The sequence below is a fragment of the Cherax quadricarinatus genome, chromosome 75 (genome assembly GCF_038502225.1).
Source record: "Cherax quadricarinatus isolate ZL_2023a chromosome 75, ASM3850222v1, whole genome shotgun sequence".
NCBI classification, from domain to species: Eukaryota; Metazoa; Arthropoda; class Malacostraca; order Decapoda; family Parastacidae; genus Cherax; species Cherax quadricarinatus.
The window spans coordinates 4,563,924-4,582,521 of record NC_091366.1 but is presented as its reverse complement, the minus strand read 5'-3'; the positions used below and the strand labels follow the sequence as shown (position 1 = coordinate 4,582,521).

The 18,598-nt window shown below is 37.3% G+C and overlaps 1 protein-coding gene across 2 annotated transcripts in view; it reads left to right on the top strand.

The window, feature by feature from the left end:
* The window catches only part of Drat (Death resistor Adh domain containing target), a 63,415-nt gene extending 45,482 nt beyond the window's left edge, over positions 1-17,933 (top strand). The window contains exons 3-9 of one of the 2 annotated variants that reach the window (XM_070100945.1): positions 4,897-5,031; positions 8,170-8,270; positions 10,018-10,187; positions 11,585-11,738; positions 12,276-12,423; positions 13,086-13,238; positions 15,255-17,933. In XM_070100945.1, coding sequence (XP_069957046.1) covers positions 4,897-5,031; positions 8,170-8,270; positions 10,018-10,187; positions 11,585-11,738; positions 12,276-12,423; positions 13,086-13,238; positions 15,255-15,386 — 993 coding nt within the window. In that variant the 3' untranslated portion in view covers positions 15,387-17,933. The remainder of the gene's footprint in view (positions 1-4,896; positions 5,032-8,169; positions 8,271-10,017; positions 10,188-11,584; positions 11,739-12,275; positions 12,424-13,085; positions 13,239-15,254) is intronic. The other variant, XM_070100944.1, reaches the window with a different exon arrangement.
* The last annotated feature ends 665 nt before the right edge of the window (positions 17,934-18,598 follow it).

Sequence of the window (18,598 nt, the reverse complement as noted above, 5' to 3'; positions counted from 1 at the left end):
TTCCTTAGGAAACTTTATTTCCCTTATAATTCTTACCTATATTTTAGCAATTTTTTTTGACTCTCAGAAAGCAGGGTTCAGTAACCATGGGTTATCCCAGGTTCTCTACACATATGCTGCTATGTATGATAATTCTATGTAACTGTATTTTTGTATAGCTAAATAAACTTACCTACTTGCCACCCCATTCAAGGATCCCCATTTGTCCTCAACAGTTAATCTGTTTGCTGTGTTAATTTTAGAGGCTATTTTAAATTACTGTACTGTATTATAAAATTTATTGGGATCCCTAAACTCGTAAAGAGAATGACAGGTAATCAGAGATCTGAGGAAGTGTAGGATAGCTCTAATTCCTTGGATCAAGGCCAGCGAGTGCCTTTTCATGTAAGGAATTGGACCTGTGCTCCCCATCCTTGGATTGAACCTGAATACCTCCCATTCCTCTCTCCAGGCACTGTATGATCCCATCAGGTTTGGTGCTCCAGCATGACTAATAATCCATGGACTAAGGGACATAGCACTACATAAAAAGGGTCATGGCTAGGCAGGGAAGGTGACACTCAATATACTATAGCAATATTGCTTCTGAATGATGTAGGTCAGCGGCTCGCGAGCCACTATTAATAACAAGATATGCAGGCTAATCCCCTCAAGGAAGGTTCCTTGATGTTGGTGAGGGGCTCTTGATTTAGGGAATTGGATCTGTGCTCCAGTTCCCCAAATTAAGCCTGAATGCCTTCCACATCCCCCCCAGGCGCTGTATAATCCTCCGGGTTTAGCGCTTCCCCCTTGATTGTAATAATAATAATAATATGCAGGCTAATATTGCCATGTCTAATTTTTCTCATTTACTATATTGCACTAGCAGCTCAGTACTACTTAATTTAGTTGAGTTACGCTAACTTGCAGTAGCTGCAGCTCTCTCAATCAAAATGTTTCACCGAAGTGGCTCTTGCAAAAATTAGTGAATAACACTGACGTAGGTAAAGCCAACAACACTTCAGTTAGTGGTGATAACACGCTTCAGGCTGATAATTATACTGATAATTCAAGAGTAATTGTGCTGGAGTGTTATTGTTCATCTGCCTCATATATTGTACACAAACAGTTTTTTAGATTATATAATAAGGAGTCGGCAATTGAGATTCTGAAGCATGTTTTTCTTGATTCATTGCTTGAAGTTTTGCAGTGCCTTTGTCTAAATCTCAAGTAGGCCCGGTGGCCTGGTGGCTAAAGCTCCCGCTTCACACACGGAGGGTCCGGGTTCGATTCCCGGCGGGTGGAAACATTTCGACACGTTTCCTTACACCTGTTGTCCTGTTCACCTAGCAGCAAATAGGTACCTGGGTGTTAGTCGACTGGTGTGGGTCGCATCCTGGGGGACAAGATTAAGGACCCCAATGTAAATAAGTTAGACAGTCCTCGATGACGCACTGACTTTCTTGGGTTATCCTGGGTGGCTAACCCTCCGGGGTTAAAAATCCGAACGAAATCTTATTCTTATTCTTATTCTTAGCCTTTAATTAAGCATTAGGGCTAGTTTGCCCGAAATGCATTACATACTAGTGATTTTCTTTTGTGCCTACCAATGTTTTGTTACATGTAAACTGCATTACAGTATTTTGTACCACATAAATAAAAAATTTGTATTTGACTTCTTTAATATGAAATTGGTGTACTTTAGTACCACAAAGTTATCACTTTATATCCATCACGAAACACTAAACCCACTGAAGTCATACATTGCTAGGGGAATGGGAGGTAATCAAGTTAACTCAAGGGGAGGGTAGATTCAATTAAATTTATCAAGGGTCTACTAGTAGAGTGATATAGTTTAGTGAACTTTGAAAGGAATTCGGAAAATGTGTCATAACCTGTCATATAAATATGACCAGTGTCTTTATGTTCATCCGTTAAAGTTGTTTTTAATAGTGTGTTTGCTTTGCCATCCATTGCATGCACATCCCAGGGTAATAATATGTGCTTGAGTTATAATCAAGCCATTAAATACCTTCTGCTCTATACTGACTGGATTTATTATGTGAGTAAGATACAGTATACATATTATAATATTTGAAAAATTCCCAGGTAGACAAAACATCATAATAAAAAGCCATAACCTATATATTATGTCTTATTTACACACATACTGTTGGCATATTTTACTGCTAATGGATAACTTAAAAAAATGTTGGACTATCAGCTCTGACAAATCTCACAAGTGTGCTGGATGATTCTCCATGAGCTGATCATGTGTGAGTGGTGTGTACCCATTATCCAGTCACTTGAGCAAGCTTTCCCTCAATCGGCAGTGACAGGAGGACCCCAGTGGAACTAGGTCACTTTAATTTTTGGGGATTATCCTAGGTAATTTACACATTATGATGTCAGACAATTGTAATTATGCCTAAAGACTGTGTAATTGTCCTTCAATAAACTTAGAGTAAATCACCACCTTTCACGTTTGTTATGCTCCAGAAAAACAGTGCTACACTTGCAAAAACAAGGGGTGGAGTTAACAACTTATGGGAAAAATTGGGTTGTGTTCCATTCTGCAGCCAAAAGAGTCAGTCAGCTTTTAAATACATACACCTAAAAAATAAATTAAGCATTCTACTGTGATTTTAAAAGTACACTGATGTTATGGGCACATTAAAGCATGATAATACAGTATGATTTAATCCAGTATATCCTATTAAAGTCAAGCAATGTGAATACATTTACTTTAAATTTTGGTTGTTGTTGCTTAAGTGGCTTGGTGTTAGTGGAGAGGGTTGGTATGGCCCTACTGGGCCACAGATGAGGTGCAGGGCTGGGGTTTGTGGGATGAAGTGAATGGCTAGGGTTAGTGGGCTAAAGTGGATGACTGGGGTTCATAGGCTGAGGTTAACACAGAGTTGTTTCTTATGGTAGCTCTCAAGTATTGTCATGCATCTCTGCTGTATTAACCTGTAATACTTTATAAGGCTGATGGTAAGGCATCATTGTCTGGTCCAGCATCCACTTCAGAGCAGTGTCAGGGTCCTCTTCATTGAAAAAATCTGCAAGTTTAGCAGCAACATGGAATTGCTCATGTATCTCTTTTAATGTTCACTGTTTCTCTGCAGACTCTTCTTCTATTATCTGTTTCCCTTCTATTTGGGAAGTGAATTCGACCAACATTTCCTCGGAACATTTTTCTTCCTTGTTATCTATTTAGAGTTCATTGATGACTTCTAGCTGCATATCTTCAAAGCCCCTCACCTGGCAATCTCCTTGCCAGGTCAATAATTTTCTGGAATTGACTTTCAGCTGAGGGAAAACCTGTGAAATTATTCACCATCTTAGGTCATAATTTTCCCCAGCCTGCATTTATTGTTAGATTGGGCACATTATTGCATGCAGCTTTGATGTGGGGTAATGCATTTGCAGTGTTGAACTTACACCAGAACTTGGGCTGTTCAAAGCCTGAGTCATTGTCTATTACTTCAAGGAGTCTCTGCGCTGCTCAGTAGGTGTAGATACAATTAAATATGATTTAATTACACCTTGCAGAATTATCAAGAGTCAGGAGAATCATGAATGCAAGGTTCTTGCTGTGCAGATAAAAAATGACTTCAGGAATATAATGATGCTTGAACCAGTCAAGAAATAAGGCCTCAGTCATCCATGCTGACTGGTTTGACTGTAAGATAACAGGCACAGTAGTTTTGTCTTTCCAATTTAAAGCATGGGGGGTTCTTTGAACGATAAACGAGCATGGGTCTTCACTTCGTCACATTTTGCATTAGCTCACAGCAGCAAAATAGTCCCTTGCTTCTCTGAATCCGGAACACTTTCCTCTTGCTTGCTGATGTAAGTTCTAAAAGACTTTTTTTTTTCCAAAGCAATCTTGTCTCATCAGCATTAAACACTTGTTCATGTGTGTAGCCACCATCAGAGATAGTTTCCACCTACTCAGCAATGTAACATTCAGTGGTGAGAGTGCCTCTCACCACTGAATTTTACAATATGAAGCCTACTGTGCACCTTAACATTATTAAACCATGCATGGCTAAAGGAACACTGAGATGCAGAATTTTCTTCCTGTTCTCATGCTATTCACACAGATCACAAGGAAGTTAAATGGCACACATTTCTGTTTTCTCTTGACATATTGCTTTCCTGTTTTTTCAACGGGTCACAGTTTGGTTATTTATCACATAAGCTTTTTTCTTCTTATTGTCTCAAAACGAATGCATTATTGACTCCCCTTACACCATAGACTTTGGATGCATCACCCACATGTGCACCATCTTTCAACATATCTATTACTTCTACTGTTTTCACTAGGTTTCATTTTAGATGCCATCTCCAGACACAACATGGGATGATGAAAAGATCACAAGTGGAATGTTAACACAGAAGAGATTAATTATATGGTATGCATCCAAGAGGTAACTGGTGGTGACATGGGTGAAGGACAGAGGGATGGGTATAAACAAAGCTAGGGCTACCATGAAATGAGAGGCCTCAGACATGTAGGAGGGGAAATGGCCTGCCTGAGCTGCCATGATGGTTGGCCACGTCGGAGAACAAGGTGGAAAAGGGTAGGCCTCCCGTGAAATGTGGAGAGCCTTTGCATTATTATTATTATAATCATGGGGAGCACTAAACCTGTAGGGATTATACAGTTCCTGGGGAGGGGGGTGGAAGTTATTCAGGCTCAATTCAGGGAACTGGAGCACAGATCAAGAGCCCCTCACCAGTGTCAAGGAACGTCCCTTGACGGGTAGAACCTTTGGAGCGAAAGAAGGAAATAGATACAAACAAAATGAATCATGAACAAGTGGAAACGCAGTAGGTTGAGGTGGGAAAGATAGTAGTTTACTGTAATTGTAATGTGTGTTAACATTGTGAATGTATTTTGTGTTTTAGGTTCGTAACGCTGGTGTGTGTTACCGCCTGAGGTCAGCATCATCATCATCCAGCATTAAGTCTGTTGAAGCACTCCACTGTGGGTCACCCCTTCATTCTTGTGTCAGGGACACGGCACTCTTCCCTGGATATGAGGTTAGTCACATAACTCAAAGTACAAAGAAAAGTCACAATACTGTAACTGAAACAATACACAAATAACCCACACATACGAGAAAGAAACTTGTGACAAAAGTCATAAGTTTCTTTAATTTATTTGTGTATCACATAATTTAAGTTGGTGTATACTATAACACAACCCTCAGGCTAACTGCCAAACACAAGTGCGCATGTACGCTACATCTGCCACACAACGTTAAGTTGCAGGGAACATGAATTGACTACCTACACACCAACAAATATATACATGTATATCTATATATAGATATGCGCCACATCCACCACACTTTAAATTGCCAGAGACATAAGCTGATCATTTACAGACCAGTGAACATATATGCTACTTCCACCAAACATTACACACTGCAGGAGACATTAATACACCAAAATGCATTTCATACCTAGTGCCTTTCTTTTGTTCCTACCATTGTTTTATTACATGCAAACTACTATATTTTTGTGCCACATAAAGAAATAAAAATTTGTGTTTACACACCAACAAATGTATGCATGCCACAACCACCAAGCACAGAACATTGCCAAATATATGAACTTCTGTTTGATAAAACAGTTTGGATTGTGTAGTTTTTAACTAAAACACATTAAGACACATTTTAATGTTGACTTAGCTATACCGTACTTAGGTTTAATACCTCTTTATTTTTAGGAGCATTAAGCTCATAATTTTACTGATTACTAACCATCAAATATACTTTAGTCACTAGCATAGTTGAAGACTAAAGTGAACTTTTAGAAGCCAGTGTAACAGTTTTCAGTACTCTTCCTTCTAATAATGTTAGATTAGTGAAAAACTTGTTGGTATACATATACATTCATTAAATACTTACTTGTGTACTTTCAATGACCTTAAATACATGAGGAAGTGGAGAAGAATCCTTCCCCCATAAGCCATGCATGTTGAAAGAGGCAACTAAACGGCCAGGAGCAAGGGGCTAGTAATCCTTTCTCCTGCATAAATTACTAAATGTAAAATGAAGAAAAATTGTTTCTTCTTTTTCGGGACACCCTGCCTTGGTGGGAGACTGCTGTTGTATCAACAAAAAAAATGTGTATATGTAATGTTTATTGCCCTTGTAGTCTTAAGTTAGGCTTAAGCTTGCCAAAATGCTTTGCATAACCATGGGCTTTCTGCATGCAGTCTAGTGTCACTCATTTCTTTATGAATATGATGTCATGTGGAAATAAACTTGGACTTTGACTCTGAATGTAGAATGCTACAAATTTCATGCAGCCAACCTCAAGGAAATGATAATATCATCATTGCAAGTTTGCAGTTAGCGCATACATTACTTAGAAATACCTAATGAAATGATTTAAACTGAAATTTTGCTCACTCCTATGATAATTTTAATTGCCTGTCTCTTAGATTTTGAATATATAAAGCCTTAGTTTAATGGCCCTCGGATATGGAACAAAATCTGCTGGATTAATTAATTCAGAAAGAAAAAGAGTGAAAAGCTCCATTGGTTACAGAATTACTTGTTATCCAGCATAATAGTATTCTTTTGTACTTCTCTGTATCATGTTCAAATAAATAAATAAATAAATAAATAAATAGCCATTACCAGCCACCCTTTTACCACAATTAGCATGGTAAAAATTTTAATTTTTTTTTATAATTAGTTGCCCTGGCCCCTTCATTATATATACAGCCTCTCCTCACTTAACGACGGAGTTTCGCTTCTAAGACCACATCAATAAACGAATTCATTGCTAAACGAGGAACATACTATAATGGTACTAGGTTTGTGTCAACCATGTTTGATAAATCAAAATCAAATCAAAGTCAAAATCAAAATTTTATTTCTTTGCTACAGTTACAATGTGTTTACATTTCATAATTTGATTGGTACAAAGAAAGCCACTGTCATGCCGAGGCATTTTGGGCAGATATAACCTAATACACTTAAAGACTACTTAAGTCTAGACAGGTGAAGAATGGTAAATTACAAATATTCAATATTTTACTCAATTATTAATATGAGGTAGTATATATTGTAATATGTATGCACAAGAAGTTCAAGGATCCCTTCATTGGCACCAAAGCATCTCACTTGAAAGAAAAGCAGAAGCTAAGATTGCTTTCTATTTACTCTCCATTGCTTATGATATTTTAAGAATATGAGAAAGGAGGAGCATTGCAACAGACCTACTGGCCCGTACTAGGCAGGTCCAAATCACACCTACTTAAGAAGGAAGGAGAACTGCTGTAGGCTGACTGGCTGGCCTAAGCTAAGCATGTCCGTTTTGATGAGTAATACAGCTGCTCCTCGACTTGTGATGGGGTTACAGTCCGAGAAACCCATCATTAATCAAAAATATCATTAGTCGATTATGAATATGCAATAAATAAATAACTGTCTGTCACTGAATAAGTAAATAAACAAATAATTACTGTAACTATCTTATAATAATAATTCAAAACCAGTATATCCTCTCCTCACTTAACGACGGAGTTCCGTTCCTAAGACCTCGTCCATAAACAAACTTGTCGGTAAGCAAGGAGCAAACTATAATGGTAGTGGGTTTGTGTCAGCCATCTTGGATATTGTTTTATTGTCACCTTTGCACCATTTATAAAATTTTTGGTATATTTTTAAATGTTTATACAGTAGTATACTGTATATTGTAATAAACAGAATAGAGGAAATAAGCGCTAATATACATTATTTAGGTATGCATACTGGTCAGAGAGCCCATCATAAGTCCAAGTCGTCGGTAAATGAGTACATCGCTAAGTGAGGAGAGGATTGAATTATTATTATCAAAACTAAGCACTAAACCTGCAAGGGTCATACAGCACTGCACCAGTATTCAAAAATAAATAAATGAATGCTAGTTACAGACTTGCTGCCTTCATGCTGGATAATTATCATAACTTTCATCTCCAAAGTAATTCCTTTTGGACCACCATAAAGTCAAAATATCATTAGTAGAACCATTGTAAGTCAAGGTACACCAGTATGCTTGAACACTACAGGTGGCTGGCAAGATGGATGTCCTAAGGGAGGAGGCTGGACAAATTCTTTACAATGATACCTGTGATAATACAATAACAGTTTGATTTCATTTCATTATACAAAAATATTGCAGGTGGCTGGGACAGTGGATGCGCTTGGGGAAGAGGTCGGAGAGACGGATCTACAGCTGGGAGACAGAGTTATTGTTTACCCTTACGAAGGACATCCACCTGGGTATGGCTCTAGCTCTTGGTTTGCAATTCATCTTGCTGATGCTTCTTTATTTAATAATCCACAAACAAAAACAAGACAGCATTTTGAAACATCCTGGACCTTGATAATAGCTCAGAATGATCCAAATTGAAGTTTAGTTTTTATTTCCAGTTTGTGGACTTGAGTCCTGGAGGTGGGAGGTACAATGCCTGCACTTTAAATAAGGGGTTTAGGATATTGGCTGTTTGGAGTGACATCTAAACTGTTGTATCTGGGCACCTTTGCAAAGACAGTGATTGTGTGTGAATGATGGTGAAAATGTTGAATGATGGTAAAGATATTTCTTTCATTTTTGGGTCACCCTGCCTCGGTGGTACACAGCCGGGTTGTTGAAAAAAAAATGTGGGTTATTTGTGAATCGTTTCCCTATTGCATTGTGGCATCTAATCACTTTATGGATTTATGCATGTGACTAAGGCTTTAAGATCACTGAAATGCTTTACATTATTACTTTGGTTTTAACTAGAATATGTATTAAAAAATTGTGATACATACTTTACTTTGGCTATGCTTTAAGGCTTTTTAACTTCAAATTAAAATTATTGAAGCATCATTGCTATGCCCGAGTTTCTTTGCCATATCAGTAATGTCATTTTATTCACTTAGTATCAGAGTTAGCACTTCAAAGAAAAATAGCCGTTTTAATTTTATGATAAATCAGACGGTCTTTAATTCAGTCGTGACTCACGAAATGGTAATAACACAGAATGGGTGGGGATTGAACCCATGGCAAGTGAATCCTAAAAGTCTAGGCACTGGCCTGGAGTTATAAGACTCACGTAAGTTCAGTCTCCACCTGTTCCATGGTTTAATTCTGTCACTTTGAAAGTAGCACAGTGACCAGTATTACAATTAGTGTATTATAATCATAACTAAGTGCTAAACCCAGAAGGGTAATACAGCACTGCACAGTGACATGTAGCTTAGTGGTAGGCCAGCTCACACCTGAAAAGACTTCAGGCAAGGCGAGGTGCGTGGGTTAGTTACTGTACACCTGCTGTCCTGCTCACATAGCAGTAAATAGGTACCTGGGTATTAGTAGAATATTGTAGTTAGTATCCTGTGGAAAAGGGTAGTATGCCCTAGGTGTGCTGGGGTTGATATTAGCTGAGGAAATAAAAAAAGCTCTTAGCTTGTAGTTTTAATATTTTCATTGAGTATTTTTCTGTGAAAAATGTTTAACAATGCATATTATTTGTGATAGATAAAGTATTTTAATATATATTAAAATGGCTCCATGGGGAAGTGGAAAAGAATCCTTCCTCTATAAGTCATGTGTGTCGTAAGAGGCGACTAAAATGCCAGGAGCAAGGATCTAGAAACCCTGTCTCCTGTATAAATCATTAAATGTAAAAAGAAAAACTTTTGTTTTTCTCTTTGGGTCACCCTGCCTTGGTGGGATATGGCAAGTTGATTGAAAAACTTTCATTCTTCTTTTTAGGTCACCCTGCCTCAGTGGGAGACAGCCAAGTGTTAAAAAAATATATTAAAATGGATATAGTCTTCAACTTCTTGTACTGTATATTACTGTTCCTCAGGTAATATGTGAACATGCAATCACCATCAAAGAATTCATTGTAGTCAATATTAGAAAAATGGTAAAAAATGTTTCTTTTTTTGGGTCGCCCTGCCTCGGTGGGAGACGGCCAGCATGTTGAAAAAAATAATAAAAATATTTGTTTTCCTTAATATTATCATTGTTTTGCAGATATGCTGAGTACATTGCCGTGCCTGAAGTGCAATACCTCATTAAGATTCCCGACGACATGAGTTTGAGCGTAGCAGCCATGTTGCCCTCTGGCGCTTTGTGGGCTATGAACACTGTGTTTAGTGCTCACATCCATGTAGAGAAGGTGCTGGCAGAGAAAGGGGAAACAGGTGAGCAATAATCTAGTAATATAGGGAGATTTATTGACAATATGTTAGGTTACTGACAGTATGTTAGGTAAAAGGACACATGTGCAGGTAATGTGATATTTTATTGTGGCAACATTTTCTCTCCAGAAGCTTTGTCAAGCCTATACAAAGCACCTTTGTCAAGCTTTTGCAAAGCACTTTTGTCAAGCCTTTGCAAAACACCTTCATCAAGCCTTTACAAAGCACCTTTGTCAAGCCTTTACAAAGCACCTTTGTCAAGCCTTTGCAAACCACTTTTGTCAGGCTTGACAAAGCTCCTGGAGAACAAAATGTTGCAACAACAACAATAATAATAATAATAATAATTATAATAATAATAATAATAATAATAATAATATATTTACTACAAGTATATGTACAAGGTATACAGGCCTAGCTGACATCACTGACATACTACTATATAGAAAGCCACTTGTTATGCAGAGCATTTCGGGCAAATTGAGTCAGTTTTTTCTCAGGATGCGACCCACAACAGATACCCCTTTTACTGATGGGTGAACATAGACAACCAGTGTAAGAAAACACGTCCTATGTTTCCACCCCTTTGCTGGGAATCGAACCTGGACTCTCACCGTGTGAAGAGAGAGCTTTTGCCACCAGGCCATGGGGCACATAAGTTGCACGTGTCTTTTGCCTAACAATTCTCTCGTATCTTCTAAGTTGGCCTTTGTTTGATGGTAGAGTACTTGCCTCATAACCTAAAGGCAGTACCAGATCAAGAAATTTGGGCTTCCCAATCAGGCTTATATTTTGGCAGTCTTACAGACCTGTACCAGTATTCCTTAAAATATTTTTTCATCACTTCTGTAGTGGATGCAGATAAAACTGGCTTTTCTATCATTTGTATATCACTCTTATTTTATATTTGTGCATGTAATATAACATGTTAATTTGCTGTGCACGGAATTTTTTGTAGTTCTTTCTGGGTTTCATTATTGGTGCCCCTTATTGGTCAGCACTCTGGCTAATTCATCTCTTAATTCAGATATGATCCTGTGTTTTATTCCTAGGAAGTGAGGATTTTTTTTTATTCAGATTATTAACCCTGAAGGGTTAGTTACCCAGGATTATCCAGAAAATTCCATCATTGTGTGTTATTTCAATTAAGGTCCATTAGTTTTCTTCTCAAGAATGCGATGAGTAACACTCGGTTCACACCCAGGTACTCATTTAGGGTGCTGCCAATAAACTTGCGTTACATGGATAACCCACACATAGGAGAGAGAGAAAAGCTCATGATGACGCTCGGTCTGTCTTGGTTGTCATAAGCTTTTCTCTCCTATTTTCAGAAAAGATATTCATGTTGCATATTCTCTTGCCATTCAGTTAAATTCATGAATATATTTAATTGTTCACAGGTCACTGTAAGATACTGTTAGTGGGGACTGGTGGCCTTGCACTCTGGGCAATGAGGATTGCTCGCTTCTACTGGCCAGAAAAGCGAGAACGTATCAACATTAATGTGGCATGTCTCAGAGATGAAGGAATTTCTATTGCACAAGAATACCTGAAGTAAGTTTTTAAAAATAGCGTTAGTATATACATCAGTATACATCGTATTGAATGACATTTTAATAACATCTTTAACAGATAACTTATAAGTAGACCTCCATTACACTTTGTTATTAATATGCTACATTTTATTATACCGTGTATACATATTAGTCTCAAATACTTACAAATGCTTGGGAGCAAGGGGCTAGTAACCCCTTCTCCTGTATATATTACTAAATGTAAAAGGAGAAACTTTCGTTTTTCCTTTTGGGCCACCCTGCCTCGGTGGGATACGGCTGGTGTGTTGAAAGAAAGAAAGAAGACTTACAAATGCTAATTAAAGTTGCTAACTAAAGGATGTCCTTTCCCACAAGGAAAATAATAAATAAGTTTATTTAGGTACAGATACAAAATAAGTAGAGTTATCATACATATGTGTAAATTATGTACTTTTCATAAATTAAGTAATTTTCTTTGGGTGAGTTAAACCTCTGGTTGTGTAATTAGTAAATTAAATGAAGCAAAGTTGTAACGCAGCAGTTCTTGATGCTCCAGGGTGAACGTTGTCCAGTGGAATGAGGACCTTTACGAGGAACAGTTGGTGGAACGCACCAAGGATGCCTGTGGAGGTCCTGTCGACATTGTCATTGACTTCAGTGCCACTTCTCGCTCTATTCGTAGGGCTCTCAAGTGCCTTGCTCCCGTAAGTGCTCATTTAAACTTTGGAGGTGGGAAGTTCAATGCCGGCACTTTAAAGGAGGGGTTTGGGATATTGGTTGTTTGGAGTGATATCTAAACTATTGTATCTGAGTGCCTCTGCAAAAACAATGATTATGTGTGAATGATGGTGAAAGTGTTTCTTTTTGGGTCACCCTGCTTCAGTAGGAGATAGCCAATGTGTTAAAAAAAATAATATTGCTTATTGGTGGGAGTGGTTTTGTTTAAAGAACTTATCTTGAAGAAGAGAAGTGTGAGGAATGAAGTATATATCACTTTCTAGTTACTTTACCTGAAGTGTTCCCTTCAAGTGTGTCTTGGAACCTTGGTCACCCAAGATGTCCCAGGACAAACACATTTACAGTAAATACTGTATGTCCTAGTGATTACATTTGGTGTTTTTCTCAGACATCACTTCTGCATTGTGTTTCCTGCTACCACACAATCTTCTATTTTCTTTCACTTCTTATTTTCTGCATAATAGTATTCTCACCTCACATCGATCTCAGATAATACATGCAATATACTAGCCCCTTGTTCCCAGCATTTTAGTCACCTGTTATCACATGCATGGCTTATGGAGGAAGAATTCTTTCCCACTTCCCCATGGAAAATGTAATATAGTAAATATATTTGTTAATCTTGCAGGGTGGTGTAATGCTCATGAGTTCGGAACATGCACAGGGGCTAATTACTCGTTTTGGACCTGTAGCCGAGAAGGAAAATCACCAGCTTGTACCCATTGAATTTGGTACTCTAAATCAGCTACGGAATCTCGTGCATCTTGTTTCTACAGGAGAGGTAAGGAAAAATGCCCTGTATACTATTATTATTATTATTATTATTTGTAAAACCTATTTCTATTGAATTACTACAAGGTTAATTAACACACTGGCCCACCCCACAAAAGTGATCAATTCTTATGCCAGAATCAAGCAAACTGTGCCCCCAAGAGTTCAGGATAACTGGGCACAGTATTACAAATCATATTTCCTACTACTCCAGTACAGCTAGGGTTCTGTTAGTGGGTCATGTAACCCCCATAACAATTAGTGAACATGAAAGTTCATACCTGTCACATACCTGTGATTGGTTTCAAGAGATTTCCCCTCAGCTTGATTTGGGGCCATACTTTCCTGTTGATTGCTTGTTTAGCTAGATCATTTCTGTTGGTGGCCCACTGGCCCACATAACTATCACAGCCTAATTGATCTGGCACTTTGCAAAAGCAGTGGTTCAGTTTCCTCTTAAAGACTTCCACACTTCTGGCATTATTTCCAATATCTTCTGGTAACAGGATGAGCAGTTCTTGAGCCACGGTTGTGAAGCATTGCTCTCTTATTGTGTCAATAGCCTCCCTCCTTTTCACTGAGTCTATTTTACACTTCCTTCCATATTTCTCACTCCACTGTGTTATGGTAATATTGTATGTGGATTTGGGACTAGGCTCTCAAGTATCCTCCATGTATATATTATCAGGTATATCTTTTTTCTTTACTCCAGAGAGTACGTTCAAAGTACTGTACTTTGAGGCATTACAAGAATACTGTGGTTTAAATGCTTTATCGGCTCTTTGAGGACAATAAGCAATCTCTGTAACTTTTCCAGCTCTGATATATCTTCTGCCTTGAAGGAGCCATGTATACTGATGAGAGAGCACAAGTGATGTGTCATTTTTTCTCTCATTTTGAAAGTTCTCGTTATCCGTCTTGTCATTTTTCCATCCTTCGAAGCATATGATAGATAGATAGATTTAAAATGATAGATAGATATGATAGATAGGAGGAGTTTGAGATATTGACCATTTGGAGGGACATCTAAACTGTTGTATCTGAGTGCCTCTGCAAAGACAGTGATTGTGTATGAGTGATGGTGAAAGTGTCGAATGATGAAAGTTTTTTCTTTCTTTTTGGGTCACCCTGCCTCGGTGGGAAATGGCTGATGTGTTAAAAAAAAAAGATTATGTGACATTATTATGCCCAAATCTTTTAAGTGTTCCTTTCATTCTATGAGATGATACCTCATTTTTTACATACGTGAGTATGTAGTTACAATTTATCATCATTGAATGTTGTTATTTTGCATTGCCTACTGAAAAGCTTTGTCGCTATCTATTTACATTTTTTCAGTTTCTTCTATCATCTGCTGAGGCTGATGCAGAGCTGTGACAAATGTGTTTATCTATGTTTGCAATGAGGATGAGAAATGGTATAGGCACCAGGACTGTGCCTTGGGGTACTGAAATTTTTGTTCTGCTAGGAGTTCAATTTTGCTTTGCTTCCTTTAGTACTGTTTGTGTTCTATTCATTAGAAAATTAAATATGTTGTATGGCCAAATCCAGTCAATTAATGATTAAGATCTAAGGCTCAAGAGAAAATGCACATGATTATTTAATAGTGCGGTACATATATTGTTTACTATTTCCCATACCACATGAGCAGTGCTTATGTGAAGAATAAAATTGCTTTCATGAATTAAATGTTTTCCTGTGCATAAGCATGTTAGATAGGAGCGTGTGGAGGCAAATGGTTTTTATGACTTCACATACTGTTGGAGTGTGAGCAAAGTAACATTTATGAAGGAATTCAGGGAAACTGGTTAACCAGACTTGAGTCCTGGAGGTTGGAAGTACAGTGCCTGCACTCTAAAGGACGGGTGAAGATATGTTGCAGTTTTTGAACTGTAGTGTAGGCATGCTTCTGGCAAAACGGTGATGGAGTGAATGATGATGAAAAAAGAATCTTCTTTTTTGGGTTACCCTGCCTTGGTGTGAAATGACCAATGTGTTAATAAAAATTAAATTCTTTACTTGACAGATTGAGCCTCCACCACACACCATATTCTCAGCTGACCAAGCCAATGAGGCCTTAGCGAAGATTGGCCGAGGTCTCATCCCTGGCAGGGCCATTCTGGAGTTTCCTGAAGATGATGAAGAATCTGAAGAATAAACTCATTCATGAAGACTTCACACATAATTTAAATGTGCACTGAGGATGTACTGTACTGCAAAGAGTCTTCAAATAATAATGATCCTCAGAGACCTTACTTCATGAAGGCACCTTCACGAAGATCTTTTGACTTCATTATTGCTGAGCCTTGTACAGATAACTATTTTCTCTCCACAGAGATCCTCTGCATTTAATTCAAAAGATACTCTAACCGGTATCTTAAACTCAACATCACATAGAAATATCTTTTTACTCGAATATTTTGTTACTGATGAGAGTACTGCTTAACACAAGAATATGAATTCAAAGCAATGTCGAGGACTTCCTAATCCTAATTTTGGTGGAGTTCTGCAGTAGTGAATAACTGCTTTAAAGGAGAAGGAGACTAGATGTGCGATTTAGGAATCATGACTTATTTTTTAGTGTATAGTGTTAGTTGTGCTTGAAAAGTTTAATCATCACTGGTTCAGAAAAAAAATTAACACTGGTTGATAACTTCAGGACACTTCACAGAGTATCATTGTGAATAGATATTTGTTATATGGTTATGAATGTGCTGTGTAAAGCATTGCAAGGAAAGCTGCTTTCAGTCATGATGTTTAATTAAGGCTCAGGTCTATACAATGTTTGTTCTTCCTTTGCCATTGCTGCATCAATTATGCAAAAGTTTTCCATGTCATTTCAGAATAGAATATGATTAAATGCCAAAGTGACACAGCAAGTTTTATATACTACTGTAATAAATTTGCACAAGATTATTGTTCAAAAATAAATATATAGTTCATGACAATGGCACAGAAGGAGATTTGTCAGCTTGGTCACTTGCATATTGTAAGAATAATAATTGTAAATACGTACTGAGTTTGAGATGGTTAGAACAATCATTTTGGACTCGATTGTGGTTGAAGCTAACCACAAAAATACTGACTTATAAGGCTGTGATAGAGACATTTGTATTCACTTTAAATGCTCACAAAGATCACCTGCATTTCTCTTATATATACCCATATGTGCTAGCAATAGTGTGGCCATGGCACCTGTATTAATGTAACGTCAAGCGGCAAGGCTCACTACCCCCCAAAAAATTTAGATGCAGTGTTTTTGCAGTTATTGTTTTGATATCAGCAAATGGGGTCCAGTTGTGCCAATATCCTTAATGAATGTTTATTATTCAATTAAGCCTCAAGTATAAGGTGGTTATATAGATACTGATGATATATGTTTATTTATTTTATATGACTGTTAAATATCTAATAGCGTGGTACATAAAAATTACATATAATAAAATGTAATGCATTTCAATATTTTTTCAGAATTTGCTTTCTAAATATAGTAAGCACCTTACTTAAAATTATCAAGAAATTTTTGTTTTTTCAGCATATGTACATATGCTATATATGCAGTACTGTATATACATATACTGTATATGTTTACATGTATATGCAATATTTATGTATTTATTGTTTTTCTTCTTTGTATAACAATTGATGCTAGCAGCAGAAAACCTGGACAACAGTGCCACCTTAGAGAAGCTCCACAGTACTGGCCACAGTCTGGTCCACTTTACCTCAAGCAGCACAAGAGCCTTGTGTCTTGTAGCCTATGGCTAAGTTCCTTGTGGCATTATTTGCACAAGCCTGCAGAGTTGAGCCCTTTGTGAATGTGACTCATACATAGTCATGTCAGAAAAACAATGTCTGGTGTTTTAACAGTTTTTAAGCTTTATGTAATGAACCAAAACAGTAATGGTTTATTTGTATCTCACCTCATCCTTTGACAAGGTATATTTTCTTAACATTCCTTAGCGTGATCTCTTAAATATTCTAGAACTGTTACAAAGACCCCATGTTTTCCTGTCACCAAAGTATTCAGATCTATTATGTATGTGTAGCAGAGTAGGCCTACAGTGTTGTGGCTATTGTGGCAGTGGTGACTTATGTGGTGTACCAATTTGGTCCTCATAATAGTGAACTCGTATTTGGCTGGTATAATAGGTATAATGATTTTCATTACAATAAAATATTTAAGCTGTCAGAAATTCAATCATCCCTAATAGGTGCTGTTTGCACTAAAGAATTAATTAAGCCTCTTACAGTCAAACCTATTCAGGAAAAAGAGCCATATTTTTTTGTACTTGATTTTATTTTAAGTAAATCTGAGCAGTCGTTATTGTAACTTCAATAGATAATGCAGTCTTTATGTATATCTGTTGGAGGCAAGAGAAGCCGTGTAAGTAAACAAGGCAATGTATTTATCAAACTGGAATGACTCTACAGAAGTTTCATTGATAGTGTATATGTTGTAATTAACTATGTTGTATCATACAGTTGTCTTTACTCTGCACAGATTATTGTACACTGTCTGTATATAACTGCATTGTCATAGACTTCTGAAGAAGACAGCTTTATTCAGTTTATATATACGTACACTTGTAGTATATAGGAGTATGATACTAAAGATTAGCAGAGTAATATGTATTGTACATGTATCAAAAAAGATCAATCAATCATGTATAGTCAAATAAAAAATGAAATTCAAAAATAATAAGTGCTTTCATTTTATTACTATTACTTAAACCAAATTAATGCATTCTTATATACTGTGTATATACTGTACACATACAAAGTTAGGTTCATTTTCTTTTATATGATTTCAAAATAGTTTTGTTGATTGCATTAAGATACACCTTTATTTTCTTCACCTTTATCATTATCTAAATTGTTCCTTGAAGGAGGATGCCAGTGTAAAGCTCTTGATCCTGGGAATTGAAGCTACCCACCATTTCCCTTGATTGCCTCTCATTCTGCAGATGCTATATGGCCCACTATGGGTTTAGTGCTTTAACATACATATACGAATAGCTGTACTACGTATTTCTACCCTTTAATGAAGGCGTGTTAATGCTGGCGAAGGCTGTTGTTCCAAGGAGCTTGAACTACCCTCTCCTTTGCCGAATCAACCCTGATTATTTCTCATTCCACAAGGATTGTATAACCCCTGTGGGCTTAGTGCTTTCCCAAATATAAGAATGATGATCACCTCTACACCACTATTCAGGAATACTTTTAATTCCTAAAATACAGATTAAAATCAATTCAGAAAACACTGATAACTGTACTTCTATGAACCTGTGCCTAAAGTCACATGCGCTGTATAATCCTATGGGTTTAGCGCTCCCCCATGATTATAATTATAATGTGCCTAAAGTCAAA